The sequence below is a fragment of the Macaca nemestrina genome, chromosome 13 (assembly GCF_043159975.1).
Source record: "Macaca nemestrina isolate mMacNem1 chromosome 13, mMacNem.hap1, whole genome shotgun sequence".
Taxonomy (NCBI): Eukaryota; Metazoa; Chordata; class Mammalia; order Primates; family Cercopithecidae; genus Macaca; species Macaca nemestrina.
This window is the reverse complement of record NC_092137.1, coordinates 47,167,637-47,193,482: the sequence shown is the minus strand read 5'-3', so window position 1 is coordinate 47,193,482 and position 25,846 is coordinate 47,167,637. Positions and strand designations below refer to the sequence as shown.

At 53.7% G+C, this 25,846-nt stretch overlaps 1 protein-coding gene across 5 annotated transcripts in view; it reads right to left on the bottom strand.

Moving 5' to 3' along the window:
• The window catches only part of LOC105464975 (tetratricopeptide repeat domain 7A), a 157,075-nt gene that overhangs the window by 31,020 nt on the left and 100,209 nt on the right, over positions 1-25,846 (bottom strand). For all 5 annotated transcript variants that reach the window (XM_071076660.1, XM_011713147.3, XM_011713149.3 and 2 more), the window contains 4 exons: positions 22,600-22,717; positions 21,088-21,145; positions 20,209-20,281; positions 15,155-15,315 (listed from right to left, as the gene is read on the bottom strand). In XM_071076660.1, coding sequence (XP_070932761.1) covers positions 15,155-15,315; positions 20,209-20,281; positions 21,088-21,145; positions 22,600-22,717 — 410 coding nt within the window. The remainder of the gene's footprint in view (positions 1-15,154; positions 15,316-20,208; positions 20,282-21,087; positions 21,146-22,599; positions 22,718-25,846) is intronic.

Below are 25,846 nucleotides of genomic sequence, written 5' to 3'. Positions count from 1 at the left end.
AATGCCTTTCCTGACCCTGCACACAGGTTGCCCCTCAGATACCACCTCTTCTCTTCATTGTCATCCATCCCAAGCCTGGCTTTAAATCCCATCTCTCTCAATTCTTAGGATGCCCTGCACCCGTCTTGGAACATAACTAAGGACCACCTGGTTTGCCTATCAGGTCCCAAGGGCAGAAACTGGGATCAACCTAGCATGGACTGCACAGACCCGAGTGCACAGTCAGCACAGGACACAGCCCTGAGTAGGAATGACCCCAGTGGGCAACTGCTGGGGACAACTGGTCCTGCCACTGTACTCTCCTTCCCCAGGTTTGCAAAGGATCCAACACTCCACAAGTACCAGGGGCCTCTGCTTTCAGGAATATGAAGAAGAAAACACAATGGCTGCCTTTGAGACAACAATTAGAGCACTATAAATGACACATTGACCAGAGAATCAAGGGCTGTATTTTTGGATCAGACTCAGTGCAGGGGAAGAAACAGGAAAGGGATCTTACTGGAACTGGTGTTTGGTGAAAAGCAGGGTGGAATGGGATTTGGCTGGGAGCTGGGGAGAGAGAAGAGGCTGGGGTGTGGAAGGTGGGGCAGCTGGTTGGAGCAGTAGGTGTCAGTGAGGTGGGAAAGCCCCTCCCTCAGACAGCCAAGTCCCCTGGGCTGGGCTGATTCCTGGGGACAGCTCCCTGGGCAGGCCAGCCCTGCTGCATTCCCCGGGCCCTCTGCAGGCATTGCCTCTTCAGCACGCTTCTCTCTGCCAGAGCTCCCTTCTCACTTTCTTCATCTTTGAGGGCCGGAATGGGTCTAGGGCAGACCCGACCACACCATGTGCCTGGCAAAGAAGTGGCTGAAAACTGAGCTGGCATCACAGTAAGTTCTACCAAAGGCAGGCTGTACCTTCGCAGCTGCTGACATTCCATTAGCATGAGTGGCCCAGAGCGGATTTTCTCAACCCAACCGCATCCTTTCTGGGCTGGGGCAAGTGCTCCACCAGTCACTCTGGTCTGATCTTTCACTCCAGGATCCTGGGAGGATCCAGATTTGTTCCTGAGATTTCCTCGGGCTGGCAGGTAAGCGCTGCCAGAGGGATTTTCCTCCACAAAGAGCCCTGCCCCGTGGTCCTCGCCTTCTGTGCCTCTGTGTGGCCTTCACAGCCTTCCTGCTCTGGCTCTACCCTCCCTTCCTGCAATCCTCCCCATGACCTTGGGTGCTGGTACACTGATCACATGGGTGTTAGCAGCTCCCTGAGCCTCGGAATAGGCTCCCGGACTCGTTGTGCTGTGCTTGTGCTGTAGCCTCTGCTGACATCACCCTTCCCCCTCTGATACCCAGCCAGCTCCTAACCAGATGTCACCCTCTGGCTTTCTGTGTCCCCATGGGGGCTGTGCACACCCCCATCCTGATGTCAGGATGTGGTTATCTGCGCCTCTGCTGGCTTGCCTCTAGTTCACTGCAGAACTTTCTCCCACTCCCAACAGGGATCAGCAAACAACTCCACCCCCTCAGAAGAAGCGACTCAGCTGCTCTTCTAAGGAGCACAGGCCCCTCTCCATCCTGTCCACTGCAACAGGTAGCTGCTGCCCACTCACCCACCTATCAATGCCTAGCCCATGTCTTCAGGAAGCAAGAAGCCTGGTGGAGCCCTGGCATGCCGTCAGGGCTGGTGGGTGACATTCTGGGGCCCTCACAGCCAGGAGGAATCGAAGCTGTGGCCACAGCCTCATCAGAACGCTGTGACTCCTGCGCGAAGCTGAGGGGAGGCTGCTGGCAGTTGGGGCTGGGGATAGAGTAGGCAAGCCTGGGCTCCCCTTCCCCTTGCTTATCTGTCTTATAAACCAACTGAGCCTAAAACACCACTTAAATAAAGGATTCTGAGACTAAAAAAACTATTTCAATCCCACGGCTCCAGCCCTCCTCCAAGATGTCCCTCTGTAATCACGCTGTCCTTCTCTGAATGTCTGGCACTGTGTTCCATTAGCACTTAATTACATTATACATATATATATACTTGGGGCTCAGGACACACTACCCTAAAATACGACTGCTTGAGACCAGAATATGCCACCCCAAAATATACTTTGGCATATTTTGAGTTAGTTATTCCAAGATACTGCAGACACAGAAGTAGCTCTGAAAAGCTGCCCTTTTATAAAACAAATTTCCTTTTTTTTTTTTTTTTAAAGAGACAGGGTCTGGCTCTGCTGCCCAGGCAGAGTGCAGTGACGTGATCATAGCTCATTGCAGCCTCGATCTCCTGGGCTCAAGCAATCTTCCTGCCTCGGCCTCCTGAGTAGTTAGGACTAACAGGCATGGGCCACCACACCCAGCTAATTTTTTAATTTTTTGTGAGACAGGGTCTCACTATGTTGCCTAGGCTGGTCTCAAACTCCTGGGCTCAAATGTTTCTCCTGTCTCAACCTCCCAAAGCACTGGGATTACAGGCATGAGCCACACTGCCTGGCCTAGAAATTTCCATCTCTCAGGGAAATCCACATTAGTAAAAGTATCTATAAAGAAGAGGGCTGCTCCTGACAACTTCTATCACCTGAGAGATTTTTATCTGCATAACAAGAGAACCTTTATTCATCATCTCCTCTCTGTCACCCTCCTATAACTTGTCTCTACCACCCGTAGGAACCCCAACCCCCTTTTCCTTTCTGTAGCTCCAGATGCTATTAAGCTTCAATCATCTGGTCTTTCTTCGAATCTCATATTCAGTGGGACTTCCGTGCATATGTATATAATTAAATACATTTTTTCTCCCATTAATCTGTCATGTCAATTTAATTCATAGCCCAGTCAAAGCCCTCCTCCCTAGAAGGGTGGAGGGAAACAATTTTCCATTCCCCTACTATGTATATAATCTTTTTTTTTTGCCACCTAGGCTTAAGAGTTTAATAATAAACTCATATCAAGCTTTTTTTGAGCAGCTGAGATTACAGGCATGTGCCACCAGGCCCGGCTAATTTTTTGTATTTTAGTAGAGACGGGGTTTCTGCATGTTGGTCAGGCTATTCTTGAACTCCCGACCTCAGGTGATCCACCCGCCTTGGCCTCCCAAAGTGCTGGGATTACAGGTGTGAGCCACTGCACCTGGCATTTCAAGCATTTTTAATGTCAGACATTCTAGAATCAGTGTGCAGCCAGCCTGGCCTATAGATGGTGAAACCGCCGTTTATCTTGTCCTGTGCCTCATCGTGAGTCCCCAACTGCTCTGCAAGTGCCTGCAGGCAGGGCCCCGCTGCCCTTCCCCAGTGCCTGGCGCAGTGCTGAGCACACAGTATCTGCCTAGTCCTGGAGCCTGTTACTTGCTTCCCCATAGCTGCAGTGTGGGCCGGACTCCCACAGCTGACAAGCAGAGCTCTGGCCAATTCCATTCCAAACTGTCCAGAAGCAAAGTTTTCCTCCCTGTGAAAGCAGGACCTGGGGAGGAACAGTGGGCTCCAGATGTGGAAGCTTCTGGCTCCTCCTGACTGGGGTGGGGGTGGAGGGCCTCCATCCCAGGAGACAGTCACTGGGCAAGGCCAAAGAGTATCACTGAGGAGAGTCTCTGATCGAAATGCCTGAATACTGAAATCCAGCAGCTTTCAACATTTATGCCCTGCAATAAGAGCCATTCCAGAAGAGCAACGGTCACAGTACTGTCCTCAAGCCCCACACTGTGCCGTTACTCAAAGTGAATACACACTGGCCCAGGAATCAGAAACTCAAGCCAAAGTCCCAGCTCTGTGGTCACCCAGCTGGGCATGTCACAGGTCCCACACCTGTACAATAGGAGTAAAGTCACCTGTCCCACGAACTCCCACCAGGCTGAACTGTGATGAACTCTCAGTAGCAGCTGCATTCAGCTCTCCAGCACACAGGGAAGGGACTCCTGCTTTGAAGCTGCAGGCCGGCCAGATCCCAAGAAGCAAGTTTCCAGGCCAGGTGCCTCTGAAGGCTCCCAGAAAGCCCTGAGCTTCTTGGCCTGTTCAACTAGGCCCTTCACTCCTAGGACCTAAGACAGGCTTATGACAGGAAGAGGATGAAAGGAGATACATAAAGCTACAGGAACTGGGATCTGGACAAAGCATCCTCGCTGTGACCCCTCTTGCAAGCATTTTCCTGTTTAAGCTATAGAAGCCCATGTGAAGTAAACACTGAGGTCTTTTAAGGCCAAACGCCCTTGCCATGCCATCGGCATTGAAGGATGATGTGAAAGTGAGTGTTCTCTCTGGAAAAGGGGAAGGAGCGTGGGTCAGTGTAAACACTCCAAGTGCTTGGTCACACTGCTGGGGCTAGGGAAGGATGGCTGGGTCCTGAGATGTGACCCATTGCCGGTACTCTCTGCAGGCCCATCCAAGCCATGCGGCACACAGGCCCTGGTCGGGGTGGGGAGCCCAGTGCAGACATAAGCCCTCTCTTTACGTGCTTACGCCCTCATCAGGATGCTGTCAGAGCCTTCGGTAGACCACACAGGCCACCCCAAACCCAGGCTCAGTGCTCCCTCACCCACCATCCTAACCGCTGGGACCTGCCGACTCCCATGTCATCTGCAAGCGTGATGCAGCATCCAGGGGCACAGAAAGGCACTCAGATGACCTGACAGAGCCAGCCCCTGCTGAACCATGGGACATCTCAGCCCACGGGGTCTGTATGTCGAGGGCAGCCCTGATTCTGTGGAGGAAGACCGAGACCAGTGAGGCTGGTGTCTCTGTTCCCCGTTAGAAAATGGCTGTGCCACAGGCCGCCAGCTTTGCCAATCTCCCCAATCGCTCCAGTGTGGGCTGATGATGGAGGTTCCCAGGAGAATGTTGGTATCTGCCTCATCTTCCTCCTTTTCTTCCTAGCCGCGCCTCACCTGCACTCCTAGGGCAGGATCACACTGCTAATTATTTGTTGGAAGGATTAAGACTTGGAGCTATTCCCATGTAAGGCAAAGACAAACAATTTCTTCCCACCGCTATAAAGAGATCTGAGGGTGAGACCCTTAGTATGGCTTTTCCAAAAACAAAACAAAAAAAAAATAGTTATCCTGTAAATAGGGGATATTTTTGTGGTGTCTCTGGATAAGCAAAGCATAGTCCTGGGGTCAGAGGTCATCTCCATCGCCTTACCTGGGGGCACCAATCCTCACCCTTCCTGTGGCCCTGGCTGCTCACCCCAGCACACCACTCTTGGTGGGAGGGGAAGTTGGCAGAGCAGAGCTGGCTGCAGGGAAACACACAGGCTGTGTGGGCAGCAAGCACGACGGGTCCACATTTTTACTTTCATGTTCCTGAAAGTAACTCCCTGTAGTTACTCAGCACCTGCAATGAACACTTGAACAGAGTAACCACCATGTACACGAGGGAGCCACTTCCCCGTTGAGACATGGCCTTTAGCATGAGATGATGTGGGTATACTTCCAGGCCCTGTTGCTTCCTAGAAGTGCCTTCACCTCTGATGGTACCTATTCATTTGCAAGGCAGGACAGTCATGGTACTGCCCAGGAGGGTTGCTCGGAGGACTAAAGGAAAGAGAGCCTGTGCCTGGCGCATGTCACCCCTCAAGAGAGGTTAACTGTCATTCTCAGTCATCTTTGCTGTTGTCAGACCTGTCTTCCTGCGAGATCCTTCCTTCATGTGGGCGGGGACTAGGTCTTTCTTATCTTTGTATCCTTGGTGCCTGCTCTCAACAAATTGTTGAAGAATGGAAGAGGAAAGTTGAGTCACAAGGGCTCACCAAGGCCTGGAACACTGGGTGTTCCCAGGATCCAAGCAGCTCCAAGGAAGTAAAGCTGCAGGGTGTCCCTGAAACTCTCCATTCTTCTGGGTCCTACTGGTCCCATGTGTGTTCACTGGGCCCTGGGCAGCTCTTCCGGATCCCTCTGGCTCCTGGCCATTCTGGGAACCCTCTGTGTGTTGGGGGTGGGGGTAGGGGGGGTGGCGGGGTGGGCGGGAAGTAGCAGCAGGTGTGGTGAATGCATAGAAAGGGGTATTATCTCTTAAAAGGACAGTAATTAGTAATTGCAGCTGATGGCTGTGCTGAGCTGTTTTAATGAAGAGTTCTATTTTTATAGAAAACACATAATTGAGTGAAAAAGCAGGCTATTCTCTGAGTCAGGAGGCCATGCCTCTGGAAAGTCTAATTCCTTGGCCAGGAGGCCAGAGCCTGTATAGTAAATGGGCCCCAGCCCGGGCTGCACCAAGTTGGACTCAGTGGTGACAAGCAGGGTCCAAGTCTGATGACCAAAGTGTCCCTCCTTGAAGCCATGTGACCTTGGGCAAGTCACAGATCCTCAGTTTCTTTCCTTCCTTTCTTCCTTTCTTCCTTCCTTCTTCCCCTCCCCTTCCTTCCTTCCTTCCCTTTTATTTTTTTTTTGAGATGGAGTCTCGCTCTGTCGCCCAAGCTGGAGTGCAGTGGCATGATCTCGGCTCACTGCAATCTCCGCCTCCTGGGTTCAAGCGATTCTCCTGCCTCAGCCTCCTGAGTAGCTGGGACAACAGGCATGCGCCACCACGCCCCACTAATTTTTTTAAAATTTATTTTTAGTAGAGACGGGGTTTCACTATGTTGGTCACGCTGGTCCAAACTCCTGATCTCAAATGATCCACCCGCCTTGGCATCCTAAAGTGCTGGGATTATAGGCATGAGCAACAGCGCCAAGCCTAGAGTTTCAGTTTCTTATCTGTAAAATGAGAATGACAGCATCTATTTACCCTGAGGACTGCTGCAGGACATCATGCACATAAAGGGCCCAGCAGGGGCTGGCACTTCAGAAAGGGTTCAATCCAAGTTTGCCCAAACTTTCATTCTCAGTCCCCCAGCCCCCATTACGTGCAGGTGCTTACTTAAGTCCTCTGTTTCCTTATCCATAAAATGGGAATCATGACAGTTTCTACCCCTCCTAGGGTGCTGAGAGGATTACAGAGCTAATGCAGCAAGGTGCTCACAGCAGTGCCTGGCAGGAGCCAGCACTGGGTGCATCATTGTTATTGAAGCTCTTGGAGTTCAAGTATACCAGGGCGGTCCTGCCAATCAGCCGGCATGGGTTCTAGCCTCTGCTCCACTATTCATCAGCAACGTGATCTTGAGCTATCATCTAACTTTCACATTAGTTTCTTCATCTTCAAAACAGGGGGGCTGTAAAGACCAAAAAACAAAGCAACCAAACCAAAACAACCAAACTGGGTGAGGGGTGTGACAGCACTCTGGCTGTGAGATCCCCAAATCCCCCACATGGTTCTCTTCCTTCCAAAAAACGAAACAGCTCCCACTGTCTAGCAGCTGGAGGGTCCACTGGAGTGTGTTTTGTGCTTAGTGGGGGTTTCCCTACCATGGGGGTAGCAGGCAGAGGAGAGGCCAGTCTCTGCCCCAAAGGTACTTCTAAACTCAGATAAGACATCCAACGCATTAGGAAACACAAGAAGAACAGAATCTAGTACTCAATTGAGGGGTTCAGCTTTGAAGTACAGGGGCTCCGGGGACAAAGTGGACCTGAGGGGGTCCTCTGAAGATGGGCAGGAAGGGCAGAAACAAAGGCCTGTAGTGGGAGAGAGGGGCCAGCCTGCCCCTCACCCCCATTCAGGTGTGATCACCCAGACCCTGGCCAGGATGCAGGGGGATGTGCTGAGTGATCTAGGTCTCCCAGATACATGGTTTCTCACCCATGTTAAATCCAACACATGCTCAGGACCTTTTTAAAGAGACAGTTCTGTCACCCAAGCTGGAGTGTAGTGGTGTGATCACAGCTCACTGCAGCCTCAACTTCCTAGGCTCAACTGATCCTCTCACCCCAGCCTCCCAAGTAGTTGGGACTACAGGTGTGTGCCACCACACCTGGCTAATTTTTAAAATTTTTTGTACAGACGAGGTCTTGCTATGTTGCCAGGGTTGTTCTCAAACTCCTAGCTTCAAGTGATCTTCCTGCCTTGGCCTCCCAAAGCCACTGCGCCCAGCCTAGAAGGTATGATTTTTTAAAGGACTCTAACAGGCCTTACCCTCCCTGAAAGGGGGCGGGCCACAGTCAGCCCCGGTTTTATTACCTTCCCAGAGACTAATCCCTAACACAGAAGGGACATTTTTTAGCAGCTCTTCTTAACCCTAAAACTATTTATTTTTCCTTGGGTCGAGAGGATTAGACTGACCCATGTCCTCTAATCTTATAAGGCTCATGATGATCTTCCACCTCTTAATGAATTCATTTAACCTGATCTCACTTTGAAGCTTTAAAAATCAACAGCCTCAAAAGCTTTGGTTTCCTGAAGTTAGCGCCTCCTTACTTCAAAGACTGTCCCTGACCTGGTGAAGGACCCCAGGGCTGCTCTGAGAGCAGCCTGCCCCCACCCTGCAGCTGGCCGCAGGGTCACACAGCATTCTTATCTGTTTCTGGGCTGACACAACTGGCCTTCAGGTCTCGGCTTCCCTCCCTGCAGCTATCTCCAGCTACCCTGAGAGGATCCCCAAACACAAATTCTTGATCTTGAAAGACTTAAATGTAAACCACACAGAGCCTTTTCATGGCCATTCAGGGGTGGAAGAACTTCCCAAAAGAAGACCCTTAGGTCTTCTTACCTTAGGAACAAAGGCAGGTTCCCAGCCAGGGCTGAGACACAAAGAAGCAAATGCCTTGGTCTCTCTGCCCTGTGTCAGACCTCCAGGGACCTAAAGATCTCCCACTGCAAAGGGGAGGTCAGCTCTGCTTTGTGGGCATGGGCCTTCTCCCAGGGGCAAAAAGGCTTTGTCTTGGGGCTGGGCCTCTCCTGCTACAGAGAACCATGTGCCCTGGGCCACAATTCCTGCCTCCAGCCCCTGCTGCAAGCAGGGAAAGCAACAAGTACCAGAAGGAAAGGGTTACCACCACTTTTGAAAACAAAGCCTGAAAATATCTATGTTCCTTCCTTTTTCCTTTCTTTCCTCTCTTCCCCAGACAAACAAAACGACCTGTGTCATCTATGCTAGAAGTCTGAATGCAGGCAGACCACTAAGTGGAGAATGATGACCATTATCTTTCACCTATACATGTCACACAGAGCGAGGTCACAGAGGTTCTCACGGGCCAACCCACGAAGGGAAATGTGAATGTCAACTCAGCTTACCTAATGAGGAACTGACCTTTGGGGAAGGATCCGGTGCTGCCAGTGATGATGACCGGCTTAACACTTCCCTCTGCCACATGGCCTGCAAAGTTCCCCCATGGCTGGTGTCCTCCTCAGGGGCTATGGCAGCCAAACGTGTTTAATGAACCCAGCAAAGTGATAAACTATGTTTGTGTTAATACCTTTGATTCCAGCCCCTCACTGGAGTGTTGGTATGCTACGCATCCTTTTGATATACTACAAGTCCTTAATAAGAACAATCAAATAAACACGCTGGGTTTAAGTCAGAAATGTTAACAGAAGCCCCGGGACTCATCCCCCTGCTCAGTGGAATGGACCACGAGAAATATATCACACGCACCACCTGAAAAAAACATGAGGTACGCCAGGTAGATCCCAGGGGTGCCCTTGAGCTCCAACGTTAGCCTTAGCTAGAGTTAGCCAAGGTATGGCTCCAGCTAACGCCTGGTTATCAGCTCTAACAGTTTCCAAACAGTCTAGGTTTCCTGAGCAGAAGGCTGTGTGCTTCCATTTGTTTACAGGCACATGCTCTGGCTTGTTGGGAAGCCCATATTGTTCCTGTACCGGGGAGGGTCTCCCGGGCTCTGAAAGCTTCCCCCAGGACTTTCCAAGTCCCCTGAGACCGGTACTGGGTCAGCAGAAACTCCCAAGCGGACCTACCACCACCGACGGAGGTTTGGGGGGTGGGAGGAGGTGGCCTTGCCCACTGTGGAGAGGGGAAGGGGAAATTGTTTGTTCTTCCCTTGACCTATGTACGGCCTGGGCTTTCAAAACCAGCCTGGCAGACTGCCAGACCTGGGACGGGAGCCGTGACTGACAGGCTGGTTATTGGAAAGCTCCCATCATGAGCCGAGGAACTTTGTTTGGTTACTATGGTGACCTTCACTACAAGTGGCCTGACTAAAGCCCAAGGAATTTGTTACCTAAAACCATCGCCCCACGGAGCCCATGGCTTCAGAAAGGACGCTTATCAGTGGCCCGTTCCCCTTCACCCCATATTCCTGCCCCTCCCTGGTAGGGCCTCCCAGCTGCCTCTCATACCCAAAACGAGAAGAAAGGACTCGCACAGGCATCTCCAAGCGTGCACGGGACCTTTTGCATTCCGCGGCTTGGCCCGGAACCCAGGCCTGGATAGGGAGCTGCTGCCCCCTGAAGCCCCCTGAGGGCCTGGCCTCTTGGCCGGGGACAGCCCAGCCGGCACATGTGTCCAGGGCTTAGTCAGAAGCCCACAGGATTTCAGGAAGCTGCTTGGGGTGTCTGGTTCCCACCGTGCGAGGTTTATGCTGTCCCTGTGGGGCTGTCTCTGCCTCATCACGTTTTTTGCCTTTTTAAACCCAAGCTCCACTAACTAAAGGTCATCCCACAGCACAGAAATCAAGATCCTCTTCGCTTTGCTTTCTAACCTGAAGTCAGAAAGCTTTTCAAAAGTTCGACTCCACAAAAGCTGGGTTTTCTCCGGGAGCCTAGAATCTGCCTATATGGGAGTGGTGACTTCTTGTGCAGTCAAGGAGCTCACTAACCTTTCCCCAGAGCTTCCTTCCCTGCCTCTGTCAGGGGCCAGCCTCGGCTGCCTGCGCCTCCTGGCCTATCTGGCCTTCCCCAGGCACTGCCACACTTGGGACCCAGGATACAGCCTGATGCTGTTGGTGGGCAGCCTCCTCTCCCCTCCATACTGCCACTTTTCAAACACGGCTGTCCATCGACTGTGTGCCCTCTCCTGAGTCTCACAATAAACCTCACAAGCCAAGGAAGACAGAGTAGGTGTCCGTCTTTTGGCAGATGAGCAAACAGAGGCAAGGGGAAGAGGAGTGAGTTGCTGCAGGTGGCACAGGCCAGTGACAGACATGACTCAAGGGCTGGGACCTCACTGTGGCTCTCACACAAGGACCAGCTCACATGGACAGGGGTCCATTCCCCCACCAGTTTCCTCCCCTGTGGCAGGCCTCCCTGAAAGTGGTGAAACAGGCAAAGCCCATGCCCAGCACGAGCCAGCTTCTGCCATTCCTGAAGCAGGTTCTGGGATCCCATGCACAGATGGCCTCTAACACTGACGGCTGAAAGGAGACGCCTCTAATAGGCTTCAGGCACTGGGACAGCCCTCTATAAGGTGCCTTTAAGTGTCCTGTGGATACAGACCTTGCTGGGGACGATGAGGTCAGGACAAAGGGAGTTTGGTTTTTGTTGTTTTGCCGCAGTGATATTTACCAGACCGGTTGTTTAATTAACTGCCTTGGCAACAGCTGGAACCACAAACGGCTTCTCCTCAAATGCAGAGAGCAGCTGAGGAAGCAGGGTGCAGTGTCAATCGAAGAGCAATGACATTTTTCAGTGATCCCTGACCTGTAATGGACTCAGTGACATTTCCTGCTAATCCATGAGTTTCTATGCTCTGAGGTTTCATCTGTGGCGAATAGTATTGACTGACTTACAAAGAGACAATGGTCATACCCTGTGGTCACTCACCATAGTTTGGCGGTAGGTGGATTTCTCGGCCCTACCCCAGCCGTATAGATAGTATTATGTCTCTATAAATGGTATATAGAGACACAATTTTTTTTTTCTTAAAACAACAGAGATTTATTTTCTTACAATTCTGGAGGCCAAAAGTCCCTGTAATTTTTTTTTCCCCCAATTAGTTTTGCAGCCTTTTAGGGCCAGCTGGATCAAAACAGAGCTCCTCGGGATCCTGGAGGTGAGGAGCTCATGGTGGCTCAAGACGAAGAACCTATTGCTGCTTCCCCCCAGCCCCACAGCCCTGCACAAGCAGACTGAGGAAAGTGAGGCACTACTGGGGGCGGGGCCTGCAGATCCCCAAATGCTCCACAGCACACGTACTCTACTGTGAGTGACAGTAGAGTACAGGTTGCAGAAGAACCTTCAGAATCCCTCAGGGCATGGAATGCTTTCCTCTGACCTCAGAGCTGACTCCCTCCTGCGGCCCCTAGGCCCCACCCTCCACAGCTCCTGAAGCCCTTGCAGTTGCTCTGTGATGTCTGCATGGGTGAGTTGTTCCCAAGGCAGAGGTTCCTGCCTGCAAACACTGCTCTCCAGGAAGCTCTCTGCAAGCCTTGGGGAAGCACGAGAGACAGGGGTACAGTTACCCTGCACGTTGACAAACAGCAGTCTGCACCAGGGCTCCTCAACCTTTTTTGAGGTCGGGCTCCCTTTGAGAATCTGCTGAAAGCCATTTCTATGGACTCAGACTCGCATGCACAAAATGTCATAGTTCAGGTCCAGGGGTTCTTGGAGACCCAGATGTCCACCCTTGGGCCACCTGGGGGCAGTCACCAACCTCAAGGCAACCCCTGACCAAGGACACTGTCAGTGAGTGGCACACTTCCTGGGGAAGGAGTCAGCACCTGAGTGAGCGTGGGAGGAAGGGAAGGGTGGAAAGTGCGTGCGTCGAGGCAGGGCAGCAGCAGGGGCACACATACTGCCCACAGGGCAATGGACAGCTTCCTAGCCCAGTCCAAGAGCCTGGGAAGATGAAGGCAGGAGGCACTCCTGGGGTGACGGTCAAGGAAGCTGATGGGGAGACAGGGGTGGGTCCCCCACACTGGGCAGACCCCATTTTCTGCCATACCTCACACAGCCTGGGCTGCAGCCAGATTTCCAAAAAAGGGAGTTAGCCTCCCCACAGCAGGCCAGGGGAGCCGCTTTAGCCTGGTAGAAAGTAATCAGTTCAGAAGTCAGCAAGAGATGCTGAGTGGTGAGATGCCAGGCGCTGGGATGGAGGGGCCCACTCAGCTGGAACTGGGCAGGTGTGAATCACCTTCCTTGGCTCCATCAGAGCAGCGGTGCTCCCACCTGCATCACAGTCTCAGTTTCCAAGTAAGATTTCATTAGGAAATTCTGATGCTGAGCTGAGCCAGGCCTCTTGCTTCTCCTGTGCTCCACAGACCCAGGGTGGACGAAGAGCCCTTTCCTTTCCCCAGCCTAGGATTCTAAGTCTTTCTGCTTGGCCATTTCAGTTTCTGATGAAGCCTAACTGAAGTGGAAACACACACAGGCACGCAGGCCAGCGGCAGTGGGTCAGACCCTACCAGAGAGGTGTGAGGATGGAGCTGGGATCAAAGTAAGGCACTGGCACTAGGAGTGGGGAACCTACATCTTTTGCGAATTCTCATTAAAAATAAAATGTTCTTACCTCGTACTACTGTATTGTACTTGTGATTAATGAGACAGGGTAACTAATCCCTTGTCCACACACACTGTTTTCTCCGTGTTAGGATTTCCTAAGCTACTGGCCTTTGGCGGTAAAGTGACTGGAATTTTAGTAGTCTCTCTTTTTTTTTTTTTTTGAGACGGAGTCTCGCTCTGTGGCCCAGGCTGGAGTGCAGTGGTGCGATCTCAGCTCACTGCAACCTCCGCCGCCCGGGTTCAAGTGATTCTACTGCCTCAGCCTCCTGAGTAGCTGGGATTACAGGCACCTGCCATCACGCCCAGCTAATTTTTGTATTTTTATTAGATATAGGGTTTCACCATGTTGGCCAGGTTGGTCTTGAACTCCTGACCTCAGGTGATCCACCTGCTTCGGCCTCCCAAAGTGCTGGGATTACAGGCGTGAGCCACTGTGCCTGGCCTTTAGTAGTCTCTTGAATGCTGCTGGGGCAAGGCTCAGAATCAGGGCCAGCCACGAACACAAAAGACAGGCTGTGTCGAGTTGGCCATTCTGCTGACACCTGGCTGTGAGCAGCGGGGACCTGCCTAGGCCAGGATGGAGGGGGAATGGGCGGGGCAGGGGTCAGTGTGGACTAGGGGAAGCAGGGCAAGCAGGGCAAGGCTCAGGGGTCTTGGGGCTGCAGATGACCAGGCTGACCAGCAGGATGAACACCTGTCCTTGGCCTTGGTCACTGGGGCTCCCCTCTTCAGGGAGGCACATTATGGGGTTTATATTTAGGAAACACTGCCACTCCCAAAGCACCTTTCTTTAGCTTTGGGGAGGAGGAAGCCACCAACAGCAGTGCTCGGCATGCTAGCAAAGGCCACGAGCAGAACTATCTGCTGTCGTTTGAAGGAGGCCAAGGGTGCAGGAAAACCTGAACCCACCCCTGTGGTCAGCCCTGCCTCTGATGGGCTGGGGATGGACGGAGGTGAAAGCCCAGTGACGGGAACCTCCCTAGGCTGGGACCACTGAAGCTTCCCTTCATCACCCAGCAATTTTTTCCTAATCCTTTGTGAACCTATTTACACAGCATGAGTCACCTATCAGGGCAGCCAGGACTCTAGCTTCTTCCTTGCTGTCTGCAGGGGACAGCCTTGGGCTGGTTCTAAATCACCTTCCTTCAGGCCCTAAGGTGGAACAGGGGGAAGTGGGTTACTCAGAGGTCCCTCATCTGGGATCACAGGACTCTGAGAAACAAAGCCTGTTACACTCAGTGTCACCTGCCCTTAGGGGCAGAAGGCAGAAATCAAAAGATGACTCCCCCTTGCTCCCCCGACAGAGCAACACATCCTCCCGCCTCAGTTGGCCCAGCACGGCCTTGTTCCCAGTGTCCTGGCTGGGTGGCAGCAGGTCCTCTGCGTCCCACCACCACTTAGGCCGAGTGCAACTTAAACCTTGCTCCAAGAAGTGGGGCATCTGGCTGATGCAGTAAATGAGGGAGGTGGGGAGATATGAAGGAGCAGGATCACCTTGGAGGGCCGTAACCCCTGTCTCCAGCCGCCAGCCTAGCTGGTGTTAGAATCCCATCCTTGGCTGGCTGTGTTAGGGCTATGATTAACTTACACAAGTTAGTTTCATTCTGAGGCTCATGCAGAGCCCAGGGCAGGCAGAAGCAGCTCAAACATGTGTATTCAAACAGTCTCCCTTGTGGCCCATGCAGACCCCACCTCATGGGGGCTAAGGAGCAGCACGTGCACCCTATTCCCCACCAGGCACCTCCTGGTGCAGAGCGCCACAGCTATCTGCTGACCCCACCTGTCCTCACCCCCCTGTCTCTCTACCAGGGATTGTGCATGCAGCAGGTGCTTACCCCATGTGTGTTGGCTGGCACCATGGTAGGGCAGGTGTGCATGGGCACCTGCTGCAGAGGCCAGCCAGCTCCCCCACTGCCAGAGTGTTCTCAGGGCACTTACTTGAAGTTCTCAGGGTGCTCGGTGATGGCCATGTTGACAACATCCAGGGCATGCTGGTGGTGCTTCTGGGCGGAGAAGAGCAGTGCCAGCAGATGGAGGGCGTGGGCATCATCCTTGCATACCTTCAGGGCCTCCTGCAGCTGCTCCATGGCGCTGGAGATCTGTCGAAGGAACCCACCAGCTTAGTGCCCTTCCCCAGGCACGTGCTGCCCTGGGACTCAGAAGCCAGGTGCCAGTCAACAAAGGCACCCACACTCAACTCAAGGGGGCCCCAGGCACTGGGGGCAGGGATGCTGCTGTGAGAAAACACCTGCCCCAGATGGCCTGGCGCGGAGGGGTCTGCTGTCACCCTCAGGAATAAAGAGGAGCAGGTTTGTGGTGTGGCACAAAGGACCAGGGCAGCCACCAGGAAGTACTTCCTAAATGGGAGGAGTGGGAGCCACAGGGCAAGGCAGCCACGTGTGGAAACATCACCCTGGAGTTCTACTGATGTGTCAGGAGACCCTGCTTTCCAGGAGGAGATGATGCAAACGCGGTGCTCCAGGTAGGGGGTGCAGCTTGACCACAGGAAGGGAAGTATGCAGAGGCAAGTGCCTAGAAGACGGGGAGACTGGCCTCTAACATGGGCACAGTGGGAATCTGGGACTAGAATCCAGATTCTAGTCTTGTGTTTTATTTTCAATTCAACAAATATTTATTAAGCCTGGTTCTGGACAGGTGGGATGAGGCCAGATTATGCAGGGTCAGGAGAGCCATACTCGAAGGGTCTGGATTTGGATGTGGCCTCAGAAAAGCCTTTCCTTCATGTGGTGGGGAGACCAGGGGTCACCACAGGTCCCAACTTTCACTGGCTTGAGTTTGCTGCCTCCCTTCTCTGAGCACTGCATGAAAGAGGGCAGGCCCCAGCTGCTCCAGTAGCCCAGTCAGTGAGCCCAGGAGGGGCTGGTGCAGCATGGAAGGGCACCTTCTACTGCTCCCGCCAACCCCGCAGGCAGGACTCCAATGTTCTACTGGATCTGGCTGCAGAGGGCATGGATGATTTGCAGCTGTGGCCAGGGCCCCACCTGCAAGTGGTAACAGGGTTACGGGGTCAGTCGGTGCCCCAGTACATCCTATGGGGACTATTTCAGGGCTGAGACCGCACACCTGCTTGGCTGCCTGCCACCTTGCCAGGATGGGTCTCTGCCCATAGCTGGACTTATGGGAGGATGTGGAAGGTTCAAGGAGCCCTTTCCTAAAGAGACCATTCTCAGCATAACACAACATCCCCAGGATGGGCCCTAAGAGTCCCGTGGATGCAAGAGACACCTGAGGCCCCTCTCCTTGCCTCCAATTCTACGTCCCCAGACCCATCTACATTCAGCTGTGGAGGTTACTACCCTCAGAGAAAAAGCTCCCCGCCCCATGGGCCCTGGCCTGTGCATCCCTGACAGGGTCTGGGGAATGTCTCCACAAGCATTAAGGAGAAAAAAGAATTCTGGCAGTTACCAACATAAACTCTCTTCTTCAAAAGAGGTTGACCAGTCCTGGTGACTGCAGCAGCCCCTTACACAGTCTCATTTGACCTCTGAGGTGGCCCGCTGTCCCCCTTATGTCATCTCCTTGTTCTCTACAAAACACCCCACAGTCCCTGGCCCCTGCACCCTGCTGGGCACCCCTGCGCCATGCCCTGCCTGGGGCAGCCCCCACCTGCTGCCTGTCATCTGAGCTGATTGATCCTGCTCGTTTTGGCCAGTGGAGGGGTCCTGTATTTGTGAATACACAAGAGCTGGGTTCTAGAGTTGGCGCTGCCGCTCACGCCCCTTTGTCCCTGGTTCTCTCTGAATTCAGTTCCCTTATCTGCAAATTAGGCATATGCTTTTCCACAGAAGGGTACAAAGACCTAATGTACGTGCAAAAATGCTATCTTCTATCCCTTCCATTCTTTTCACACAGCAGAGCCAGCAGAGCGAGTTAGCAGCAGAGCGAGTTAGCAGCAGAGCAGGCACTCTCAGATGGGGGTCCTGACTCCAGGCCAAGTGCTCTTGTGTGAGCTATGCAGGCTGCTAAGCCTGTGTTTGGTGAGTGATGGGCCTGGCCTCAAAGCTGTCCCAGGTCAAGGCCAGCCCTCCTTGTGCTGTGGGTCCAGGGGCATGGCAGGGCCCAGATGGCCATCTCCTCCTCATCTCTGACTCCTAGTACTTTCAACCTGGCCTGACTCCCCAGAATGCAGGGAATCCTCTCCCCCACATACTGCTGTTTCACTGAGCAGCACCCTTAGCTTGAGGCTCTGCACCCCGTAGAAAGGCTGTGACCAGGTCTGGAGAGAGAGGTTTGGGAGAGAAACTTGCAGCAGGCTGGAAGGTGGAGGGCCAGGAACGCCTGGCCCTGGGATAGAGAATCTGCCAGCTACATACCCATGGCTGAGACCCTCCGCTCTGAACATGTTCATGCGGTGATGTGGAAAGAACCTGATGTGTGGCTGACAGATAAACACCCGCTCCTGCTCTGAGGCTCTGGGGTCAGGTTGGGGTGTGGCTCCCAGCTTTGCCACTTCCCAGCTGGTATCTTAGGGCAAGAAGACTCACCTCTCTAAGCTGCAGTTTCTCTGCTCCAAAATGAGGATAATGGTTAAACCTATTTCAGTGTCCATGGAGATGAGACACTATAAAAAATGCCTTGCAAAGTACTGGCGGAACAAACACTTTTGAAGTGTGAGTTTCCCTCTTCAAGCCCCAAAGCCAGAAAACTAAGGAAGAGGAAAGACCCTTCCTTCCAGCCTGAAGGCACTTGTTCCTCCGTGCTCTTAGGCCTGGGAGCTGCATTAGCTCCTGTGACTCTCTCCATGTCAGGGCTCCATCCCTGCAGGAACCTCATGAGTCTCTTTTTAAGAGTCCTGCTTCTTGCCAAACCTCAAACCCAGCCTTCCACCCTTCTGGTGGTGCCTTGGGTCCCCAGTCTGCCTGGCTTTTGTGTTGGTCTCCAGCCTGGCCTCTGTGCAGGCTGTGGGCACCAGTGCCAGGCCCAGAGTTCTCCCCTGGGCACCTTACTTTGTGGATAGGTCAAGGAGCATATGAGGAGGACGCTAAGATCACTGGGGCCACTGGCTCAGCTTGTTGGTGGCCCTAAGGCTGCTCCTGTGCTGGTGACTCTGCCAGAGCAGACCCGATTATCCTGGGCTACGTATCCAAATCCATAGCCATCACTGTGCCGGCCAGCCAGACGTGCTCTGGGCAGGATAGGCCGGCTGGGGGCCTCAGAGACCCAGGCAGGCTAGGACTGTCCATTCAGGGAGTTCTTGAGTTCTCAACTCCCTGAGGCTGCCAAAATGAGGTCTCCAAGGAAACTGGGCGCTAGGCTCCACTGGCCTGGCCCGCCATCTCTCTAAGAGGATGGATGCTATTCATTAGAGAGGGGTGAGTAATTGAACAGGTCAAAAAATGCATCACCAAAGGTTTATCATTCCCTTGGTTAGCAAGAAAAGCACTGGTTCTTTTACAGAGAACTAAAAATAAAGTGGTGTCAGGTGTCTTTCTGTTGGCTTTCCTAGGAGTGGAGGGATGCTCCCGGAGGGGCACAGAGGTACCCCGTGCCTGTCCAGGACCTGGGGTCAGGAGTGAGGAGTGGGGACAGGGTGGGGGCGCAGCCTAGAGGTGGAGGAGGATGGAGGGAGTCACAGGGGGAGGAGAGGTGCAAGAGGAAGGGAGCGAAGCTGCCAACGACAGCAGAAACAACAGCCGGAATGGCATCAGGGCTGTTGGGGAGAAAATGATTGAGACAGAAGGACCTGGAGAGGGAGACAGAATGCCTCAGAAACAGAGTGACAATTCAGGTCAGGACAGACACAGGTGCCGGAATAAGGGTCTAGGCATAGGGTGACAGGGAGGGGGTCCCAGTACTGAGAGTAACTGTGATGAGAGGAGGAGTCAGGCTGACGCAAGGCAGAGCCTGGCTTGCCCCAGAGGCAGGAGGAACGCAGCTCACCAAGCTGACCATAAGACTAAGCCCCAGCCGGTGAGCACGCTCCCAGGGCCCCATCTCCAAAAGGGTCAGGGGAGCAGGGTACCTAGACCCCGCGGGCTGTGGATCAGAGGCCTGGGTTCTATGCTGGCTTGGCCTCAGTGGTGTCCTCGGGTAAAAAATGGGACTGCTGTGGCCTGCCTCCTCCGAAGGTAGGGCTTCCCCAGGCTGGTATGGGGGACACAGCAGCACCCCCAGCAGGCAGGGCTGCCCTCCACCTGACAGCAAGTACATGGGCTTCTGTGGGCTTCCCTCCACCAGCCTGGAGCTCAGCCCATTTCCTGGGTGACACAGGCGAGAAGACCGCACTGTGGGAGCCAAAGGCTTGTCTGCAATCCCCGGGCACTCAGGTGGGGGGCATCGGTAGGCATCAGGGTCAAGCCACCTGAGAGGTCCTGTTTTAGAGGTTGTGTGTGTGTGCCCAGAGTACCAGCCTGCAGGCTGAGATGCCACGGGAAAGTAAAGGAGGCTCTGAAGGACCTGAGGTGGGGAGTCCTGGACACACCAACATTCTCTCAGCACCCTTGGGGAAAAGGCGGGTCTGCCTGCAGAGTCATAGTGGGGGTGGTCCTGGGGCTAAGGCAGTGAGCAGACAGGAGGCCCCTATGGGGCCCCAGAGGTCAAGGCCTGATGGTGGTGTCCACACAGTGAAGGAGTAGCTTGGGGGTCATAGAGAAAGCCCATCCTGCAACAGCTCCATGAGCCCACCACTTTATCCCCAAGACCCTTGGGGAAAAGGCAGTGGAAGGCGAGGATACAAACAGATGAGTGACAGGTGGTCATTCATCGGCATCTCAGGCCACTGAAATGTCGTAGGGGGAGTGAAGGCGGAGAACACGCCCTTCCTGTGTATCTGCCACGGCTTTACCCACATTACCTGACCTCATCCTCACTGGGACCCTCTGATGAGGGCTCAAAGGGCTTACATGACAGGTAAGGAAACAAGCTCAGGGAGGTGAAGTCACTTGCAGAGGGTCACACAGGTAGGAAGCTGGGTTTCCAGGAGAAGATCAGCATCCCCGGGGACCCGGGGGTTAGGAACAGGGACAACCTACCTGTCGGACGAGGGCGAGCTGCAGTGAGACATAGAGGATGACCTGGGGGTCACCGGGTGCCAGCTGCTGAGCCCTGTATGGGAAGAGGGAGTGACAAGTCAGGCACCAGGGGTTGAGTGACCAACGTGTGACTCAGGCCTCCAGCATGCGAGCCCTGTGCTGGGCACTACGAGGCAACAGTGGGGGATTCTGCCAGGCTCTGTCTCAGAGGGGCGTCTAGCTAGCAGATGAAGACCAAGGCAGACAGCCCACAGGCAGCCCAAGGCAGGGACGGTGGGCCTGAGGGGGCTGGCACTCGCTGAGGTAGGGGCCATCTGGGGTGACAGACGCCGAAGGAGAAAGACGATGGGATGAATACACATCCCATGGGCAGAGAGGGAGTGACAAGTCAGGCACCAGGGCGGAGAAACTGGCCCCGCTGCTCTGAGCATCTGCCAGGAAATCCCTGTAAGGGCTCGGGGTGGTGGGAGGGGTGGGTGGGTTTAGTGGGAGGGGTGGCTGGGGAGGAGCTAGAGGGAGGCAAATGCCATTTTTGAGCCCCTGTTACATATAGGATACAGTGCAAGGTGCTTTTCCTGCTTTATCTCCTGTAATTACTACAACAGCAATGGGTTACTATTCCCATTTTAGACCCCTGAGCCCTGGGAGACCAGGAACTGAGCCTGGTGGCTGCTGGAGCCCCCCTAGAGCTGAGGGCAGGGCTTGGCTGCCCGCCCAACCCCAAACGAATATCCCTGCTTGCTGTGTGCAGTTTCCTCATCTGTAAAATGGAGATAGAAATGTTTGTTCTGTCCACATCAGAGGGTTCAACGAGGTAAAGCTTGTGAATGTGCCACCAAAGGCAAGAGGGGTCTCTGCTGCAGGTGGGAGCCTACTCACCTCTCCAGTGTCTGCAGTGCTTTCCGGTGCAATTCATCTTGCTTGGACTTCAGGGTGGCTGCAGGGGACAGGACAGAGACTGAGCCATCAGGGGTCACTGAAGGGTGCCGGCCCAGCCCTGCACCATCCTCAAAGCACACAGCTCTGCAGATAAAGGCCCCACCAGGGCCCCATCTGGCAAACCTCAAACTCTGGCAGCCGGGCCAATGCCCTGGCCTCTAGCACACTCCTTGGCATGCCAGTTGCTTCTACTGCATTGCATTCTCCACCACCTGAACCACCTTAACCCTTTCAAAGGCCGATGCCTACAAGCGTTCCACGACATGGGCATCCCACTCAGGAGGCCCAAATCTTGAGAGAGAGGCTACCACCTCTGCCTGGCCACATACTTTTCTAGGCTTCCTGACCCACTAGGAAGCTTGAACCCAAACCAGGCACCTTTCTGGTAAACTGCATCCTATTTTAAATGCAGCAGGGCAGGTGTTCTTAGCCTTGGCTGCACACTCAACTCACTACCCAGGAAGCTTTAACATGACTGTATCCAGGCCCCTCCCAAACCTGATCAGAATCCCACTGGCGAGGACCAAGCATTGACAGTTGTCAGAGCTCCCCAGATTCGAAAGCTTAGACAACAACCACTATTTGTAGAGTTAAAGGGACAAGGAGGGTGTCTTGCTCAAAGTAGACTTTGACAAAGGGGCTGATGACTCCCTCACTTGAGCAGCATGTGCAGACCCAGGTGTTCCTTATGTAGGGTTCATTTATACCTGATGTCACCATGACTGCTGCTCCCAGCGACTGGCGTTTGGGGGAGGTGGGCATGGGCTGATTACTATTCCAGGTTTGGTCTGGGTGGTGGCCCATCACTCCCCATCCCTCAAGCAAGCTACCAGGAGATGAAAGTAGGTGGCTGCCTGATAGACGGGGTGAGACACATGGCTGAGCTGGCAGGGTTGGCGAGAGAAGGCCAGGTGTGGGGCAGGAAGGAGCAGAATCCATTAGCCGAGCACAAGTAGTTATTAAGCACCTGCTGTGTACCCAGCCCTATGCCATGTATTGAGGAGGATTTAAAAGGCTCCAGAAGGTCATAGCAGTGCTGAGGGTAAGGGCAGGCTTATGAGAACCAGAATGGAGACACTGTGCGGTGGAAGGCTGATGGCGCATTACAGACGGGAAGCAGGAGTTCCACAGAGAAGATCAGTATGGGCTTTGCTGGAGCTGGGGCTGGGCCTTGAGGGGTGGGAGGAACTGGGTCCATGAAGAGGGGAGAGGAAGGCATGTTTGAGGGTGGCGACAGTCCGGGCGAAACAGTGGAAATGGGTCGGAGGGGCGTGAGTGTGTGTATGCATGTGTGTGTGTGTGTACACACATGGGCATCTGTCCCAGAGGAGTGCAGGGTGCCTATGGAGGCATGGCCTGAGGGGATGGGCGCTGGTACGACAAGATACCTCCGAGGCAGTTAGGAAGCCTGAGCCATCCCCAAGCGGAAGCCTCCTGGGGCCTGGCACTCACCGTCGGTGGCCTGCAGGCTATAGGTGAGACCCAGCGCCAGGTAGCCCTTGGGGAGGAACTCCCCGGCTTCCTCTCCGAGGCTGATCACCATCATGGCAAAGCGCTCTGCTTCCTCCAGCTGCAAAGAGGAGAAACAGAGGTCATGGGGGTGGGGTTGGAGTTTCCTCTACCGGTGAGTGGCTCCCTGGACCTGTTCCCGAAACAGAAGCTTGTGCTCAAGGTCACAGCGCCTGACCACTGGTCACAGCTCGAAGAGGGGCAGTGGATTCTCTGTCCCTGGAGTTAGGAAGTGACGTATCTCACAGGGAGAAGCTTCCCTTGCCCCAGAGATCCCAGCTCCCCAGAGCTTGTTCTGCTGAGAGCATGAACCCAAGACCAGGCCAGTCTGGGCCAGCTCCTTTCCTCCCATGGCCTCTGTAGGGGCCTGTGTCTGTGTCTGTCCTGCTCGGCAGAGAGGGAAGCCAGGGCAGGGGCAGGCAGGGGTCTGGGGCTGGGCCTCAGGAACACGTGTCTTGCTGGATGTCACCAGCCCCATGGAGCAGGCAGGCAGCCACTGTGGCCCCGTCCATGAGCTCGCTCCCTCTCTGAGACAAGGAGCTCAAACTTTCAGGGGAAAAAGGCCTGGGGCTGTTTTTGTCCTGGGAGCAGGAGGGACTGTTCCAGTTGGAAATGGACCAATCGGTATGGGTCACGTGTGCACACATCATCACACATGACATGGGACACAAAGGGGCACACACAAGGCGGGCCTGGGGACACTCTGGGTCCCCACAGGAGTCAGGCCGGTTTAGGGGGTAGGGGAACGCCAGGGCCTTGGTCATGCCCACTCATGGCACACATGCCTCCAAAAAAGGCCCCCTTCCTCCCATCCAACCCAGGAAATGGCATGCCTGGTATAGTAGTGTGCCCAAGTTCATGTCACTGAAAATGCCAGTTTCCAGAGAGGGCAGGGATGCTTCCTCTGTCACTAAGACTGGTGCTGACCCACAGCAAGGGACTGAATGCCATATGCAAACCCTTCAGGGCCACCCAGACATCAAAGCCCCCAGCCATGGGCATCTCTCCTGGCCAGAGGCTCACAGAGTCATGAGACCAGGGAATGAGATTCAAACCCAAGTTGGCTCCTGGCCCCAAAGCCAGCGCTGCCCCTGCCTGGCCCCCATCCCTGCTCAGGCCCATCCCCCTAGCAGGAGATGGGCAGCTCTGGGTATCTTGGCGCCTGACCACTAGCCACAGCTAGAAGAGGAGCAGTGGATTCTCTCTCCTTGGAGTTAGGAACTGAGATCATGAGACAGAGGCTATTAGCCAGGGTCAGCTATGTGCAAACTGGAAGAGCACAGGGCAGAAAACAACACCAAGGCACAGAGAAGCCGAGGAAGCTGCATGATGGCCTGGAGGGAGATGGCGGGAGGGGCTGTCTGCCCACCATGCCCGACTCAGCTGACCACAGCAGCCCTCCAGCCACCTCGTGGGCGAGCTCAAGCTGCCAGCCTGGGCAGTGGGCTGCTTCCTGATTGCTGGGCTGGCCACTGGAAGGATGAAGGTGTCTGGGGAGCTGGGTTTCTGCCTTTGGCACCAATAGGCCTGAGAACCCAGGGTTCATGGAAGGCCATAGTTGGGGAAACCCCACAGCTGTCTAAAGCTCAGCCTCAGCTGGCCGGGTGGACCCAAGGCTATAGATGCTAAGATCTGTCTCCTGGGCCACGCAGCAGCAGGACTCAGGAGGGCTGCCGGGGCCTGAAGCCAGAGCCACATGGTGAGAAGAGCACTGGAAGACAAGCCCTAGACAGGCTCCAGTCCTGGCTCAGCACCTGACAGCTGTGGGGCTTGAAGAACACACTCAGTTTCTGTGTCTCAAGGTCCTCATTTGCAAAATGGCAGGTTGGACCCCTGCTCCTCCCTCCTCCCCAGAGCCCTCCACTGAGGCTTCTGTAGCACCAGGCCCTGTGCTAGGCCTGGTTGAGGAGCTGGCAGGACCAGGTGGCCCCTAGTTAAGGCCCCACTGTGTGGTGCTGACGTAGGGTTATTAGAACTCCAAGAGCTTATCACATGGCTGTAGTTACCCCAGGAGGTGGCAGAGGTAGAACAGGAGGCAACAAGGGAGGGGAAAGTAAGCAAATAGCATCCTCTTTCTTTCCTAATATACCCCTGGCTGATGAGGCTCATCTCACACACTATCTCAGGCATTATGAGGCTCCATTCAAACAGAACAAGCTTTCTTATAAACACCAAGCACAAGTTATAAAAAGAATCCAGACACCTGCTGCACTCCATGAATACATATTCTTCCCATGGCCATGTCCTTCTGCTCAGCAAATGCCAGCTTCAGCTCCTGCAACCCATGCAGCGAGGGTACCAGGAACACAGCTCAGCAAATACTGGCAAAGTATCTGTTCTCCAGTTCATATACATCATATTCTGGATTAAAGGAGCTCATCACCCTTTAGCTTTACAAAGTGAAGACATACATCCTTAGTGTGTCCAATTTGTGATCCACTCTGACCCCGAGATTAGTAGCATTCCTTCTCCAGTACTTGCCAGCATTGTCCACGTAGTTTAAAACTGTCTCTAAGCATGGTGTCAGCATTTGCCTCAAATCAAAATCCCAAGGCTTAATGTACCATCTCCCTATATGGCCAACATAATTTAATTTCTTTTTGTTTTTTTAAATAGAAAATGGTGTCTCACTATGTTGCCCAGGCTGGTCTTGAACTCCTGGGCTCAAGCAATCCTCCTGTCTCGGCCTCCTAAAGTGCTAGGATTACAGGTGTGACCCACCACATCTGGCCACAATTTTGATTTCTATTACCATACCACAAGGCAGGCTTTTTGCATGCAGAGTCACAGCAGTGATTAGAAAGGAAAAAAAGTATGATCAATTCCATTAAGTATGACAATATATAATACAATAGCACACAGTATTAATATACATGGGTACTGTAGCTGGCAAAAGGGAAGAATAATGTCACAAGAGTGGAAATCCAAAAGCCCTTGAGAATTTGACTCTGCCACCTCTGTTTTGAGATACTCTAATCCCACCCAACTCTGGAATCAGCCCCACATCCATGAGTAGGTGCTTCATGCAAAGAGGCAGGGCAGCCTAGCGGCTAAGAACACAAGCTCTGGGGCCAACTACCCTGGTCCAAATCCTGGCTGGTCACTTGCTAACCTTGGGCAAGTCCCTTTGTTTTGTTGTGCTTGCCTCTCTCTTCTGTAAAACGGGGATAACAACAGTGTCTCTCCCTGG